The sequence below is a fragment of the Scleropages formosus genome, chromosome 3 (genome assembly GCF_900964775.1).
Source record: "Scleropages formosus chromosome 3, fSclFor1.1, whole genome shotgun sequence".
NCBI lineage: Eukaryota > Metazoa > Chordata > Actinopteri > Osteoglossiformes > Osteoglossidae > Scleropages > Scleropages formosus.
Window position 1 is genome coordinate 10,658,556 of NC_041808.1, and position 17,459 is coordinate 10,676,014.

General features: G+C 45.9%; 1 protein-coding gene across 1 annotated transcript in view; it reads right to left on the reverse strand.

Annotated features, from left to right (window-relative positions):
• st6galnac5a (ST6 (alpha-N-acetyl-neuraminyl-2,3-beta-galactosyl-1,3)-N-acetylgalactosaminide alpha-2,6-sialyltransferase 5a) overlaps positions 1–16,999 on the reverse strand; it is a 30,435-nt gene extending 13,436 nt beyond the window's left edge. Inside the window, exons 1-2 of the mRNA XM_018734714.2 lie at positions 16,787–16,999; positions 15,578–15,784 (exon numbers count right to left, since the gene is read on the reverse strand). Coding sequence (XP_018590230.1) covers positions 15,578–15,784; positions 16,787–16,801 — 222 coding nt within the window. The 5' untranslated portion in view covers positions 16,802–16,999. The remainder of the gene's footprint in view (positions 1–15,577; positions 15,785–16,786) is intronic.
• Between the last annotated feature and the right edge of the window lie 460 nt (positions 17,000–17,459).

Genomic DNA, 17,459 nt, shown 5'->3' on the forward strand with positions numbered 1-17,459 from the left:
CATTTGCTCTGAAAATAAATCTTTAAATACGAATAGTTTTGAAGCATGGAAGTGTTTTAGTTCAAGAAAATTTAGGGTTCAGGTGAGGAAGCTGGAGGAAGAAAAAGCATGCCCAGATAGGACGTTATGGACTGAAATGAAAGGCGATGGTCCGGTGAACTCCATTCTTTCTAGAACCGTGATCATTGTTATCGAGCAGGAAAACAGAAGGACTTAAAAAAAAAAAAAAACCTTATGCATCTGTGCTTCATCAGAAAATTGCTCAGTATGATTATCTCTCCTTTTTTTACGGTTTGCTCTTGCAGTTTTTGGTGAATGCAAGAGTGTGTCTGCGAATCGATAAATACTGGTCAATGTGTACCTTCCTGGTAGTGATGATGTGGAAACTGCGGAGGTGAAAAAATATATATATATATATATATATATTAACCACTGCTGTAAAAGCAGTGTTGAGGAAAAAATCTAATTACATTTACATGGTAAAGGCACTGACTGGAGACAAGCGGATTGAGGGCTGGGGCCCCTTTTGAATGATCACGCATCGCTTACGGGCTAATGAATGAGATGACTTCAGCCTTCGGGTGCAGGGAGGTGCTGCACTATAACGGCCATTAACTAGGCAACTTCCAGCCACCAGCCACTCCCTGAAACAATAGAGAAACTCCTCAAAGGATCTCCCCGTTCGGTCCGCTGGAAATGAATGTTTCCGATGGTCTCACAAAACTCCCGCCGAGCAATTACCGGCTCCGGGTTTGGAGTAATTGGACTGGGCCAGAGAGCCGACTGACGTATGCCCCCCCCGCTGCGGAAAATGTAAATGATAATGGTTTTTAGCCCAGACAAATCCTCTTTTCAGTTGTGTCGAATGGAAGAAAAAGCAAACCTGTCGGTCTCATTAAGTAGGAAGAAGACCAGAGGAAGCAGCTCTGATCTCTGCCTTCGGAGGGAGTTAAAAGGGGGTTCGGGGTGAGTCATGTGGCCTAGTGTTGCAAGCAGTGGGGGAAAGGCCGGGCAGCCTTACAAACAGAGGGCCTGTGGTCAGCAGGGCAGCCCTGCGGAACCAGTCACTCCTGGGGTGTCCACCCGGCCTGCTCTGGGAATGCATCGTGTCATGAGTGCAGCAGTGATTTACACCCCAAAGGATCCGCTGCCTCTTATAGGCCATTTGTAAGGCCTGCAGGAAGGCTGCGAATTCAGTAACTACAGCACTACAGATGCACTGTGAATGCCCACCTTATTATAAACCCTCTTCTCTTGAGAGAAACAACTAAACCAAGCACTGCCCACTAGAAGCAAAGCTTAACCGGTTCCCATATGCTCCATGGGTCCCAGCTATATATACACATTGTGAAGCTGGGTTTTTAAAACCTGCTCTTATGAAGCTGTCGGCGTTTCAAAGTGCTGTTTTGAAAATGAAGCTGTCAAAGGGCATGTAACATGACAGGGATGAAAAGACATGTGGCATTTCCCAGGCGTGGTGCATTGTTGGCAAGGTGCGTAGTGTTTAAGAAAGGTCACCGGTCACCCACGCTATAGTTCTTAACACGAGCCCCCAAGGCAAAAGCTGGCAGCTGTCCATACACAACCAGCTCTGCTCAGTTAGAAGAATCCAGGTGCCCCCCGACACACCCGGCACACACGCTCCTTCCAGTGTGAGAGGTGGCATAGATGCGGCCCGTGCCATTCCACTGATCCTCTTTCCCCGAATACAAAAGCATCCCTCAGTACACCCTGGAGGTTCACAAAGGAAGCGCTACTTCGCATTCCCGTAACGCCCACCCAGGAGAGGGATCGGCATCCGTCACTGCCTTATAGAAGGGGGGGCGGGGATGGGAAGCAGCGATAACCCCCACCTCTCAAGGAGAGCGACGGCTTGGGGAGCGGAAAAGCAATCAGAGACTGAGAGAGGGGTGGAGGCAAGAGCCGGACAGAGAGGCGTGTTAAAAGGCAAGGAAAATGTAGGACAAGGCTACAGCGAGATGGGACAGAATTTGCCAGGATTGTCCTTGATAAGTTCCCTCTCTAAGAACACAGACAAGGCAAGCAAAACAAATAAGGAGGAAGAGACAAAGACTCTTCAATGGATTATGTAAAATAATATGGTAATTGATGTTTGTGTCATAGCTGTTAGTTGAGGACAGAGGCTGGGGGGACTCTTATTTTTAGTAATCCTACAATTAGGAAAATAAAAAAAAAAAATAAATGGGCCACATGGGCAGGGAAAAAAAAAATCCACATGCAGCCAAAGGGGTTTTCATTAATCACCATAAATGTGCGTAGCGGATGACGAATGTCGTCCTCCACTCCTGGGCTTCTTTGTTTCCCACGCCGCTCTGTGCTGAGGATGACAGCTGTCCGCCTCACGGCAGATGGAGGGACTGCTGTGTCCAGTGGCTCTACCGTCACCCAGGAACACAACTCACCGGAAAGCTTTCAGCCACAAAGGAAACATTTGCCCGCCCTGCCGGGAAGCGACCCTCTGGGATCGGCGCACACGCGTGCTTAGATGACGTGACGGAAATGCCCCCCCAACTCCGGTCAGGGTTACACAATACAGATTGGAGGCACACTGTCACACAGCGAAACGTCCACCGATTCAGCATCCCCTAATGGCCACCGCATCGGGATCCAGACCCGCAGCACCACACTAATTAGCATCTATTGAGTTATGGAGAAGGGGGGACACTTTTGACAGTGGTTCAATTTCCTTTATTCGATTTGGAATCTCGATATAAACAGAACAGAACAATTTGCTGAAATGAAGTCAATTCTGTCTGGAGCGCTCCACCGCCTACAGGACCAGACTTCATTAGGATTACCCCCAGGGGCAGACTCTCATACAAACTCCAGTTACTCTGGATGATTCAGAGGCAACTAACAACCAGCCCTCCATTAAGAGTGCATTTTAGTGACTGCCTATTACCATTTCTGATGGTCGATAACGAACAATGGATGTGCAGCAACTGGACCTTCGATCTCCTGCGGAGGCTGGCCCTGGAATAGCGCCGAAACGACATTCTCTCCGACTGCGCTTGTTGCCATTTCTCGCTCGCACGTATCTGAGTAAATGAATGACGTCGACCTGAAGCTTCCTCTGTATTCCTCCTGACATCAGTCTCTCCTCTCCTTCTCTGAAGACTCCCACTTGAGTTGTCTTTGAAGGAAACGCCGTTCCATTAAGACGGCCTGTGACTCAGGCGACGGATGCGTGGAGAGGAAGGGAATATCCAGGCATAGAATGAGCCAGGTTCAGGCTCTGTGTGACAGCATAGAGGAGCCCCCCCCCAAGAACACGCTCCCCGGGGGATTCTGGAAACCAGCTGCCCACCAAGAGCGCAGTTCGCCACTGAAGAGGCTCCGTGTCGCGCGGGTCCCGCTTGCCAGCTGCCAGCCAGGCTGAGCAACGCGCTCTGCTTCCCAGGACTAATTAGAGTGTATTGAATCGTGAGGAACGGGAAAACACTCCCGATGGGCTCGGGTAAGGGGTTCTGTCTCCTTTATTTTTTCACCCTGTAAATATAAACAGAGCAAAACAGTGCGCCAAAAAGCGTGTGCTGCGTCTGGAGCCGTGCACACCGGCGTAGGCCCTGCGCTGAGCCAAATGGCTTTCCATCTCACTGCTTCCGAATGGCTGCGCCCGGGTGTGTTTCGAGAACACCAGTACATTCTGCAACTACCGTGTGATTTCGGGGCCTTAAAAAGGGCATGAAAAGTGCTTTAATACAGCTGTGTGTTGAAGTACTTTGCTTCTGCACTATAATTTATTTCTCTGTCTGTCCCCCAGCACTCAGACGGAGTTACAATTACAATGCAAGTGATACCCAAAAAGCTATTTGTTCAGGACTGCAACACAAGGGTTCAAATGAGACAAAACACTTCAAATAATACATTATTTGAGATCTTGGTAGCTCCGCTGTAGGGGTAGGGGGTATGTATCGCGAGCGCTGTACTGTAGGCAGCGTCAGGTAAAAGCAACAACGAATTAAATTAAAAACAACGATTGCGAAACGTTCCACGTGTGCAAAAGGTATTCCAGGTGCCTCTAGAGCACCACCACAACGAGAAGCGGGGGTGGTGGCGGGTACGTTGAGGCCTGTTAAAAGCCAGCCAGCGGAACAGGGAGTCGCAAGAGTTTAATGAGGGGAAATGGCTCACTTAAGTTTCCTATTAGCCTCAGTAACCAAGAGCCAAGTTGGAAGCGAGAACCGGAGACGTGGGCCCGAAATGGCAGCTAAATGATGCTCTACAAAGCAGGGACATTTTACGTAGTGCCCACATTAATGAACATTTACTCCACACAATGTGGGTTAAGAGTCATTTGTGGGCACAGTGGCAACAACTCATCTTTGGATCCAAGCCTGAAAACATGGGGCAACACGGTGGTACAACGAGTAGTGCTGCTGTCTCACAGCACTTGGGTGGTGTGAGAGGAGGACATGGGTTCGATCCCCACTCAGCCTGTGTGGAGTTTGTATGTTCTTCCTGTGTCTGCATGGGTTTCCTCCCACACTCCAAAGACATGCTTTTCAGGTCCCCTGTAGTGTGTGAGTGACAGAGTATGTTCCACTGATGTATGGATGAGTGACCCAAAGTTGTAAGTAATGTATCTAGCAGTGTAAGTCACCTTGGTGAATAAGGTGTGTGGTCTGATAACACTACATAGAGTTCAACGGAAGTCGCTCTGGAGAAAAGCGCCCGATAAATAAATAAATGTAAACATGATGTGGTGCCACCAGCAATCTAAATCCATATAATATCTGTAGAGTGCTTTACTGACATTACTACTGGGCCTTGGTGAATTTCAGTGGACACCAACAGCGTGCGGATTTCCACGGATGCTACGCCCTGCCACACTGCACAGCCGAGCGGTTTTCAGTGAACCGCAGCTCTGCAGCGCTGGGTAATCCATGTAGTTCACCAGGTGTGCCAACTCCGTCTCGGAGCGCAAGGAAGCATAAATATTTATCTGTGCCGCAGCCCACGTTTCCTCTCCAGTCACAGGGACACCTGCGGAAGCAGCTGGCAGCGAGAAATGTTGTGCTTGATTGCCTGGTGCGAGATCCCAGGTGCTCGTGAAATGCCCTGATCTGCTCTACCTGGACTGTGTAAGAGCGGCACTTTCATTAGCGCTCTCCGTTTCTCCACTTATTCACATTTAATCTTGATTTAACCACTTGCCGAGCTTCAACTTATAGGAAGTTAATATGTAAATTATTCAAACATGCAAATACTCTGGTTTAACACGCGATGCGCAGTTTGAATTTGTTTGCAACAAGAACACGATCGGCGAATATGAAACGACGGTTCATTTCCAAAAGGCGTACATTTTTAATGGGGGGGGGGGGGGGGGGGGAATTAAGTACACAATTTCACTCGTCTCTTTAGCTTCATCTGATTAATTCTGGCCTATAGCCGATGCTCCTGCCTGCAATATGTAGGCCATCTCCTGGGATGATATGTTGACATAAGGACTTATCGCAACAAGATTACACCAGAAACACAAACAATGGCTTCATCATTCCTTATCTCGGCGTGAAAGATAAGCTCATCAATCAATCCTGAAATACTAAATAATTCCTCAAGCACCGAGCATGGTGCAGAAAATAAATCGCTTATTATACGGCAACGCAATCAGTTGATTTTTTTTGGATGGGGGATTCTACTGGCAGAAATTACCTGTGTATATGTTACATTCTAACAAGCCACACAACTGCATGTTAAAGGAAACGGTAAATGATTATTCAACAGCCAAATCCTACGTTTAAGACTGGAAATATAGGGTGGCTATCGGCACCGCGCCCCTACCTGTGAAATACCCTAAGGCACCATGGGAAATGATTAGTGGTAGGACAGCATGTTTACAGAAATTAAATGCACCCAGTGTTTGTAATTGCTTTGCAGCTCAGTGTGCGATTGCGTCAGCCCGGGGTGCTGTTTGCTTGGCAGCAAACTATTTTGTGAACACTGTAATCAGACGCGCGACCAAGGAGGCAGCCAGAGCTGAAAGCGGAAGATCGGCGCTGAAAATGCCTCCACTTCAATGACATTCGCGTTAACGTTACTCAAATAAAATGAAAGCTCTGCACACACTTGTCCTTTCCAGTTCCTCAAAGGCTCGCTGCCATTTCCCAGCCAGCACCAGTAGATGCAACTTATTGTCTGGGACAAGTGTTTATTTTTTCTCTTTGAACCAAGTCTGTACCTTAAAGTGAAAAGAGACATATTTCCAATAGGAAACTCTAAGGACTTGACTTTAAAACCTTCCTCTCATTCTAAGGCACTTACAAATGGCTGGCCTCTGACCCCACCACGGTAAATATGCTCCCATCAATGTACTTGTGTTTCAGCTAAAGCCATAACATTTCCCCCACCCTTTTACTTTCCTAGCACTCTGTCATCGAAAGCAAATCAAGGCTATGCAATAACTCACAAATAAACACAAGGAATCTATATTAACTAGAGAGCTTTGTCTTTAAATCGACAAAAAATAAAAATAAGCGAAGGGAGGTAGGGGCTGGTTTGAGGCCGTATGGCGCTTACAAGGGCTTCCGTTGGGTCCTCTTTATGTTTCTAAGAAGTGCTCTCCAGGTGAAAAAGGGACTCCAAATTTCCCCGAGTGACAGCCTGTGATGCCTGAATTACAATGTGGGTCACGTGACCCTGACTCAATAACCCGTGTCTCAGAATGAACGGGTGATGAGCCTGTACAGTTTTCCTTCCCTTGAAACGACGGGAGATTTTGTTCTTTCTTTGAGGCAGCTGTCAAAACGGACACACAAAATAAAGAAGCACAGTCTTTTGCTACTTTCCCTTTCCAGATTACCAGGCCATGTTCCAGCTCTCCCTATTCTGATTAAGGGGGCAGACTGATGAAATGCACTGGAACTTTTTCCCCTGATGCCAAAGGCAGAGAACAGAAGCCCGTTCTTGCCCCTTGTCCCCGAAGCTCCAAGCAGAGAGAGAAAAGGAGTACATCTGAGTGCCTCTGGTGCTTTAATGGGCCTGACATTTCATGTTTGAAGCCCGGCAGATCATTACTAATTAAGGACAGAGAATGATCCGTGCCGACGAGGGCCCTCCGCCCCGGAACCCAACTAATTGGCGTCCGTGGCAGCCATGGCTTTTGCCAGATCCCCGGGCACTCGGTCTTACGCTCGGAGCCCTCGGACCCGCTCCTGAGCAGCATTTCACGATGAGTCTCACGCTCACAGAAGAGGCAACCATTTCTCAAAAGTTTCTGAGCCATTTCTGAAGCCTTCTACAGCGGGTTATCCTCCCAATGCTGTCCGGCGCGCAAGCTGGAAAATGTCATGAAGTGGACTTCAAAGACCGTTCGGCACAGAGTGCCGACAACCAGGGAATGGAAACCGGAACAAGTGGCTCTGGCTCTTACTGCACAGGGGCTTGGTGCTAAAACTTTAGAAAAATTCGTGCTCAAAGGATTCTTGGAGGAGGGGGGAAAAATAAAAGGTCTTCGGTCATATTCATTGAAAGATCTTTGAGGCAAATGTTCTTAAGTTGTATAAAATTTTCAAAATTCTCCTGATGTATAATAATATATTTTGTATGACTGGAAAAAGCGACTAATTAGCGACTTAGTCACAGTACGTTCATCTTCAAGGGTTGAGCCCGAGAGGCACTTCAAAGCCAGCACTTCTGGGTCTGTGGACCAGCCCTTCTCAGCCAAGCATTCACACAGATGGCAAGTGGTTCAAACCCAGGCCCAGGGAGGGCACAGGAATAAGACATCTCCTCCAGGCTGCCTAACGGCCAAAGGCGCTTAGCTGTGCTTCCCGCTGGAACGTGTTCCGCCTCTAGACCAGCCTTTCCTGTCCCCATCAATCAGTTCGTGAAAGAAAGGAAAACTAGCCTCAGCCTGGATTGATGAGCCTCTTTGCCATTTTATGTTCGTAAGCGGGACCTTCTTTGGGAATCTGCAGTTCAGGGATGTGTCCCGTTAGCCGTCGCATGAGGGCAGGATGTTGTTCGAGGTTCCCGGGTACTGACCCGTAACCTGGCTTCCCCACACTGCGCACTTCTCATGCTAATTTGCTGAGCCAAAAGCAAATTGTGATATAGTTAGTTATTCATGATATAACGCTGAAAAACCTTCTGGCGCTGCTGCTGCAAAATTGCTTTGGTTCTCAAAGAAAATCATTACATATAACGTTTTTTTTTTTCTTTAAACTAGGTAATTAGAATTTGCGCGCCTATCACTGCATGCTGTGGATCCAACTATATCCATCTCGTTGCTCCAGCCAAATTATTTGCTTACCATGACTGTGCTTATTTTCATTTTACCAAACAATGTCCAAGTATTTCCTACACAATTATACTTCCAACTACCCCAAATAAGTAGACAGTTCTTGCTTTATGAGGTTGACATATTTCACATCTCATTTTTATACGCACACACACACAAAACACTGTATATACTGTATGGACACTTATACACACAATCACATTTCCTTTTTAACTACATTCTATGGTGTTATCACATCTGCTGTCACACCAGAGTATCAAAACCACAGCATGAGGTGATAAAGATCCGTTCCATGCTCAGGTCGGATCCGATTTGCATGCTCTTGCTCTTTCTTTGAAGGGCCCGATAGCTCGATCGTACTGGCAGTGTCGGTAAGAAGGGTTTGGAGCCTAAGCATTGGGGGTCCGCCGAGCAGAGAGAATGTGGACTGGTCCCTTGCTGCAAGGGAGATTTACAGCATCGAACAGAGCTGCTGTGATTACCCGGTTTAAAGGCCAGTGCAGATTGATGACACTGTGGATGACAACTCCGTAAAGGTCGACATTCTCTTTAACTGGAATAGTCGGGGCCTCGGTGGGGTGGGTTTCTGTAGCGGCGAGCGCAGCCCGCCAGGGGCCCGCTGCTCAGGGTTCTGCGGAAATCAGATCATTGCCTCCGGGGCCGTGTTTGTCAGCTAGAATAAGTGGCAGCAAATCACAGTTTACCATCTGAGCCCTACGTGAGGTTCTTGTATTTCAGGGGTGGGGGGAGAAAGCTTTGCTTGAACACAGGGTCAGATATTGATTCTTGAGAAGTCTTTAATCTATTATTCATGAGCTTCTAACCCCTTTCCTCCTCATCCTTCTATTTGATCTATAATAACTAAAAATGTCCTGCGACTTTTCAAATGCACACCAATCAAACTAAATAGGTAATTAGTGACCCCCCGCAGACCGAATCTGTTAAGTAATAAATGCCGGCATTAGCTGTTGATGCATTCCCCTTCACTAAGCACTATTCGAGTGTTTGGAGGAGCTGCTCCCCTGGCAGCAGGACGGGTTTTACTTGGAGTTTCCATCAAATGTGATCAATTAAATTTCTTATCGTACACAATTTATGAAACGTCACTATTTGTCAAGGAAATCTGAAGTGCAGGAGTCATGTTTTAGGCATCGAAAAGCTTGATTTGTGGATTGTTCCCTACACGCCTAGCAGGTCGGAATCCCGGACCAACTCAAGCGCTTTACACTTATTTGTGCGTTGCACTTAAACAGTCTCATACGATCCAGTTCCTTCATACCAGATTCATTTAAAACGGCAGCAACATTGTGGGAGTTTGAGACGATATGACAGCCACAGTCAACTGCAGTCAACATCTATTAAGCTTTTTGAGCGACTCAAAATGTAGATTTCTGCTATTATTTAATAATTTCTGTTAGATTAATTAGATTCAGTTTGGCTTAATATAAAACGAGAACCGTAGCAACACAACAGCCATGAAACACTCCCTATGACGTGGAAGACGCATATCATGGTAATTGAGGAGCGCTGAGGTTTTTAAGGTAGTGAAAGAAACACAGGAAATAGCATTCATTTATCAAGTACAAGGCTTTTTCCAAAGAAAGGAAATTGGAAAGTCCTGCACCACATTTATAAAGCAAGTATGAAGTATCTTGTTTAGTATTTTACAGTTTCATTTGGTTGCTTTCCCTTTTTTGTTTATTCTTAACCAATGCAATTAAAATCCCCGGTGGCTGGGGTCTCACATATATCAATAGTAAATATGTGTCCAGTAAGTGAACATGGTTTCATTCATGATGCAGCTCAAGTACAGTTACATGTGGCCTTCAAATGGATTACTAGTTAATCCGCCTTGTTGGTTTCCACCATAAAGTTTGTAGTTTGAATGTTATCTTTAGGGAAATCAAGATCAGGCATGTTGACTTCCCCATCTGGCTGATGGTATGTGCTGTCCATATTGGAAGAATACAAACCCAGAGCAGAGGAACGGAAACAAGTTTTTAATAATTAATGACGTTAACTTAAATATTGCTTGTTCTAAAGCTTGGGTGGTCAAAATTACCCTCATTTTTGCATTCTCACATGAAAAATGCATTACGTCTACTAAATTCAATTTGCAAAAGAATATTGCAGGAACAAGGCTAAACCAAATCCATTTCCAATGACGGGTGCCGTGTGCGCCACAAAACAGGGTAAGCAAGTATGATTAATCTCATCTCTTTGTTCCAATCAAAATAATCCATCAATAGCACAAGAACACAGCGTTGAGGAGTAACCCATCTTCAATGCGATTTCATTAGGAAAAAAGCTCCATGAGAAAAGTCTGAGGAGAGAAATGCAATTGCATGTAAGGATCCCTCATGATCAATAAGTTGATTCTTAAAACAGCTTCTTCAGCTTTCCTTATTGTGTTGCCTCACTGGTAAGAATTTTGTGAATTTATACAGCTGGCGCAAATCTAGCTGAATACACTGTACGAGAGTACAACAGCGTGGCCCTTTCTGGGTTTTAGACTCATGAGCGTTCGGTTATACGGACAAGTCTGCGACCACCGTGCCACCGTGTTGTATACCGGGAGCTCCCTCACACACTGGAGACCCATCAGCACAAGTATGACTTTGTTACTTAAAATATGCAATAAGGCCAAAGAGCCGTTTATCAAGCACAACAACTTTGGTTACTGAAATCATAACCTGTGAAAGTGTTATGGCCAAAGTTAATGACTACATTACAGGCTGCACATTAGTCTCCCGTGTCCATTAGCCTCCCTGGTGGAGAGCAACCCAGCGGACTTAAACACGGGTCATACCTAATTAGGAATTTTTGTCTCACAGCATCCAAGGGTTCAAGGGTTATATTGGTCTGGCAACATCCGGAAAGATTAATGTGCACCACAGTGGCTCTTTTTCATAGGCAAAACAAAGGGGAAAATTGACTTTTGTCAAGAGTTGTCTGAGATTGATGAAATCAATGACTCCTCTCTGGGTGGGTTCATAAAACGGCCCATATGCAGTATCTGCTTCTGAAATATGACAAACTTTCTACACACTTGTTTAAAAACACACCATCACATATGCAATGCTGGGTGTTACAGGTGGTGCTTATCTACATTTCCATATTGAAGCAGGACGGCTGATTGCGTGGTGGTTAGCTCTGGACTGGAAGGTTGTTGGTTCAAATTTCACCTACTGCTGTAGTACCCTTGAGGTACGTGCTTATCCTGAATTACCCCAGTAAAATTATCCAACTGTACAAATGGGTGATTAATTGTAGGTGCCTTAACGCTTTAAGTTGCGCTGGAGAAAAGCATCATGAAATGAATAAACATAAAAATATACAATGAGCTCACGGTGAGATGTGCCACACACAGCTCGTGACAAGTCAAAACAAAAAAAAAACAGCAAGCAGTTATAACTTTGAGCAAATGGTTTGTTTTCAACTGGTCACAAATGGTCAAATGACAGTGTGGGAACATATGGCAAGCATCAGCTGTCAGAATCTCCACGGAGCAGTGTGCACCGGGGAGTTTTGCTGACATGCCAGAAGTGTTGAGCGGTAGCGACACTCAAGACTGCTTATTTGGCACCATACGACAAACACCGCAATTCTATGGATTCTACAGCAGCAATAGGACATGGGAAAGCTGGCTTCATTGAACAAGATTTTTTGGAGTGAGTAAACAGTTTGGTCGGGCTCCGAATCCGATCCAGCGGGAAAGATGAAACGGGGATTGTGAATTACCATCACAATGGGTGTTTGGGGCGGGAACATGAGCAAGGGCACTGGCAGCCAGTGTAAGGAGTGGATGGGTAGTTTGGAAGGGTTGTAAACAGTATAGAGGGCGAGGAGCCACGGTGGGGTAGGGTGGGTGCGGCCATGGGCAGGATGGCCAGGGGGCAAGAAGCCAGAGTGGGGGCATGGTGCTCATGCAGCAACTGTGTCTTTGCTTTGCAACTCAAGAATTAAAGGTGCTCAGAAATGCTTAAGGGGAGATGATTTATCAAACTTTCGAAGTCGGGCACAAATCCTCGCTTTATTCCTTTAAATCTACACCTATAGTCATAACAAATGGATTATAATGGTAGTGACACGCATAAAGTGTGAACAGGGCACAGAGAAAGGACTTCAGTGGCACACTGGAACATCAATATGTTTTAAAACCCTTTACTCTTTCACATTCAAAGGAAGCACTGATATTTGTATTAATTGAAAAATTCCAATTAAGGCGGGTGAGGTTTACAGCTCACTGGACTACTGGCCACTATTATGTGATACAAAGGGTTCGATGGGATATTTTCTAAGATTAGTGTTTTGATTAAAGCAAACAAAAAAAGTCAATAAGTATATATATGAACTAAATGAAAAAAAGTTTCATAAACAGAGCATTAGCTGCATTTCTGCATCTCTTCTACTCTATGTTACAAGGAAAGAAATCAATACTCCCCAGGAACCTGATGATGGAAAGAATTACAGAGGCTTTGCTCGCCATTGTTTGTTATTAATATGCTGCCACTGCCGGGGATAGAAACCTTGGCCTAACTTGCCAGCAATTCATTGAGAGATCCTTCTCTTTGTAACACTTTTAATTAATCATGGTACAGCTTTTTTATGACAGAAATTTTATCAGCATGCATTTCGAAGCATTGTAGTGTTTTGATTTCCTATAATAGGCCTTCGCAGAAAAGAGGGGGGGAAAATAAATAAATAAATAAAAATCACCCTCCTGAATGGAATGCCACGATAAATTATATCTAACATCCTAATGCCAAGCCTGAACAAAACATGTTCGTTTAGTGGAGGAGACCAATTCCTCAGCCCGCATGGACGACGGTGCATGGCTTCTCCTTCAGCCTGCTGAATGGCCCTGCCAAGGCCCCGTAAAAGCAGGTGTGTATTCACACACCTAGATCCCGCAGAAATTTCACAATCACACTGTCCCTGAATTCTTCAGCGTGGCATTTCTGTTGTGCGAAATTGTCTCTTAATGAACTGTAACTTCCTGAGAAAAGGCACCATTACCTTTTAGAAGCCCAACTACCACACCTCCACGAGAAATGTTTATCTTTGACGGTTTCAAGAAAAATCCACCGATTATAAGTCACAATATAGACCTGCCTTACGGCAACCAGGCTGCTGAGCGTACAGATTGCTTCTAACCGCCGGGGTTCGAGCCTCAGCCTCGATTGCAGGCTTGTTACTGTAGCCCTGTGAATGCACAAAAATGCAGTAGATTACCACCTTGTCCCTCTGCCTCGACTGCACATCATCCGTCCATCAGCTCTTCATCTGTAAGCACTTAGGGATATCGAGTACAGCGGCCACAGAAGGAAGCAAAATTACATTTACATTTATTCATTGAGGTGATGCTTTTCTCCAAAGCAACGGACAACGTTAACGTCCTTATAATGATTTGCAAATTTAAACAGCAGGGTAATTTTTACTGCAGCAGATCAGGGTAGATACATTGCTCAATAGTATTACAGGAAGAGGTAGGACTTAAACCTGTGACCTCTGAGTGGAAAGGCAGTGGCTCTGACCGCTACCCTACCTGCTCCCTTTATCGCAATTCTCAACTGTTCTTCATGATCTCTACGCTGCCCGTTGTCCGAGAAAGAGGGTGTCCAGCAGTCTGGCACTCGCAAGATGCTTCTGCGCCAACGCTGAAACCGATCCAAATCAACGACTGATCCCTGAGCAGTGCTGACACCAAGCACCAGGATGACCTCATGAGGCTCTCTCAATTACACGTCAAAGTGCTCAGAGCTCATGATGGTGCTTGGGATGCTCCTACATCGAGTAGAATGGGGTCACCCAACTGTGTTGACAGCATCTTCATCATCAGGCCCAACCTATCAAGATCCCAAGTCCTCCTAAATCATGGCTGTCCCTGGGAATGACATCCCCTCCAGCTCAAGATTAGTCCTAAGAGGAGGGCTTTCAAGCCCGCCCGTCCTCTTGAAAATCAGAGAGTGTGATGGACAATGGCTGCAAAGTGCCATCAAGACGTCCCAGCACACCGTGGCCTCGGTCACCTGTATTACCAATTATGACCATACAGACAAGCTCAAAGGGACCGACAGAATTAGACCAGTTTTCGATAGCGATGCACCACCACTTGCAAAAGCAACACGCTGTGAAGAGCTGTCATGTTATGTGTAGGTATAAATCCCCAGAGAGGCACAACAAGCTTGAGGTCGCTGCAGGGTTCAGTGTTAGTGACAGTGTTTTGTTTCTCAGCTCATGCTTTTATGCAACGTGACTTCCATGGCAAAAACTGAACACGTAGCAAATTTATACAAATGCATTTTAAGTTCAAGGGGATAAAGGGAAGAAAAAAATCTCCCGGGACTGGACTCTGCAATGTGTTGGTCACAATTACACTTTCAACACTTGCTAAACATGCTAGGTTTGTAGCAATTATTGTTCTTTCAATTCAGCAAAACCCAAAAGTACAAAACGTTTTATTTTCTCCAGGTACACGTCAGTCTGGAGTTTGTTTCCCTCTACTCCGTCGCCTACTCTGTCACAAAGTATATTCTAATGACTATTATACCTTATATTTACTCAGGTATTTAATCATTTATTTGTTTGCTTTGGTCCCTGTAATTTTAGTTCTTACTCCTTCAATGCAAAATACCTTCTGCAAATATGTATTCTGCATGATGGTTCATCATTTGCAACCCTGTGAATATGCTTTGAGTCTGACTTCAGGATAGAGTGCTATACAAGAATAAATTGTATTGTAATTGTACTTTTAACACGTAATGAAGAATCCGGCAGTTTGTCAGTTGGCAACTATTGGCCGGATGTGATTTTGCAGCGTGAAATACAATACATCACATAGTTCGGAAGATGCATGATGCTCTTCGGTGAATCGATCCGAAGTATACATTGTTAGCGCTTTATTCAAAGTGCATTTGAAAACAAGTCAAAGCAGCCTATTGCTTTTGTGAAGTCTGCCTGCCAGGTACCTCCTCGAGAGCTTCCAGAACCGGGTCCCTTGTACAGTAGTGCGCTGTACTTTAAGGGGCCTCAAGTAATAGCACTGGGAGGAGTAACTGCACAGGTGACAGGTGATCCCCAGCTCCAGGTAGGTTTCCAACTCCTTTGGTCAAAAACATGTTACCCTCAGCGCATCCCTTCAGGAGCGGTGGTGGCGGCAGCATCTTATTTCTGATGATGGCTTCAGTAAGTTTTACACCAGGTTTCAACTGGGGGTGGGGGGTAAATGAAGTAAAAAAAGAAAAAAAAAAAAAAAACACATGCAAGATGACAGATGCATTCCAACAGGTGACTGTGCCGCTCTCCGCTCACCTTGTGATCAATGATGCTGTTGTAGCCCTGCAGGGCCGGGGTGCGGGCTTTCTGCGGCGTGTCGCGCGTGTCCGTGGGCTTCTCGCTCTTCTCGCTCTGGCCGCCCGGCGCGCCCCCGTGCTCTTTGTGCGCGCCGCCGTGGCTCATGTACACGAAGAGCAGGCTGGTGCACATGGTGATGAGGAGAAACACGGCCAGCCCATGACGCTGGAGCGGGAGCACAGAAGAGCCAGAGATCGATCACTTTCCCCTGCCGTGTCATGTCACCATGCCACCATCACCATGCCACCATGTCACCATGTCAGCGTGTCTGAGGCGGGAAGAGCCGAGCACGAGGCAGAGCAGCGCGCCAATAACTGCGCGCGATTCTATACAATCGATGTATCACATGCTGTTGCGCTGCGGCGAAATATTCCAAGTGAAACGCGGCCACTTAGCGCCAAATTACAACTAATGCAGAAAGACAACAAAAACAGGTTCCCGCAAAGCGCGAATGTGGACGGCTCCTAAGCACTAGAAGTTGTGTTGAGCTCTATATAAATTATAATACACGCCACGGCTGTGCCAGCAGGACAATATTATATATAGAATAAAATATCGCCTCATGTCACATTTGGCGCCAACAATATTAACCGCACAATTATTTAGTGAAAAGTACATTACAGGTGACGGACTGGTTGCTTCGCGTGCAGCCAACGGAATTACTTCAACTGACTCATAACTCTGGATCATCGTCGTCTTCTTCTTCTTCTTATTCTTCTGGATCACCTTCGTCAGGGTTACACACCCGTCTTTTACCCGCTTTATTGCGCAGCTTTCCCACACACAATGTGCACTTTTTTGTTGAGGTATTTTCATAATTTATTCCTTTACAACATGATCATGTTTCAACGCGAGATGTTCGACTCGTTTCATTTCTACTTGTTTTTTCAGTCGCCCCAACCGATCAGTTTCATTATGAACACCAAACGTTTAACTCTGGAAAGTAGAAATAAGAATTAAATTAATAAATATCAATAAACTAGATGGATTTTAAAGAAGGCAAAAAAATTCGAATACACAATGATAATATGGAAAATAGAAGTGTGCCACAATATAAATGTATAAAAAATGCTGCATGATAATTCTGACAGAGAAATTTGACGGAACCGTGACTGAGTAAGTGAGCTATGAAATATAATTCTAAATTCAAGAAGTGAAATTTGTTACCATCGGTGTCTTCATGGTGTACGGGGCTCGTCCTGAAGGATGCTCGTCCGCGAACACTTTTCCCTCATGCTACACGAGACGCTCCACGGTCGCGGAGCCCACGGCGTCACGGGCGGACTCACACCGCATCGTGTCCGTGTCGCGTTCCCACTGAGAGCCGCTCTCCTCCGGCCGCCGACAGACAGCCCGCGAGAGCCACTGGGCTCCGTCAGCCGGCGCCCCCGCGGTCCTAAAGGGAGCCGCTTTGCGGGAGGGTTTGGCGGGGAGGAGAACAATAGGCGGCTTAAACACCGCAACATGATCCACAACAACTTCGACCACCGCAACCACCACTCCAACCTCAACAACCAGCTCAAGTACGACACTTGAGCCACAGCAACCAAGCAGCTCGACAACCTCGACTGTACAACCACTCCAACCTCAAAGACCACAGCTCAAGTGCAACACTTCAACCTCAACAACCGCAACCAGCTCAACAACCTCGATCATACAACCACTTCAGCTTGAAAAAAAGCAGCTCAAAAAAACAACCACTTCAAGCTGGATGACCACAACCAGCTCACTCATTACAAAATCAACCAGCGCAACCACTTGAACCTCTACAGCCACCACATCTACTACCAATGGCCAACACCGCCTCAACGAGTTTGACAACCTTAGGGCCAACAATGTC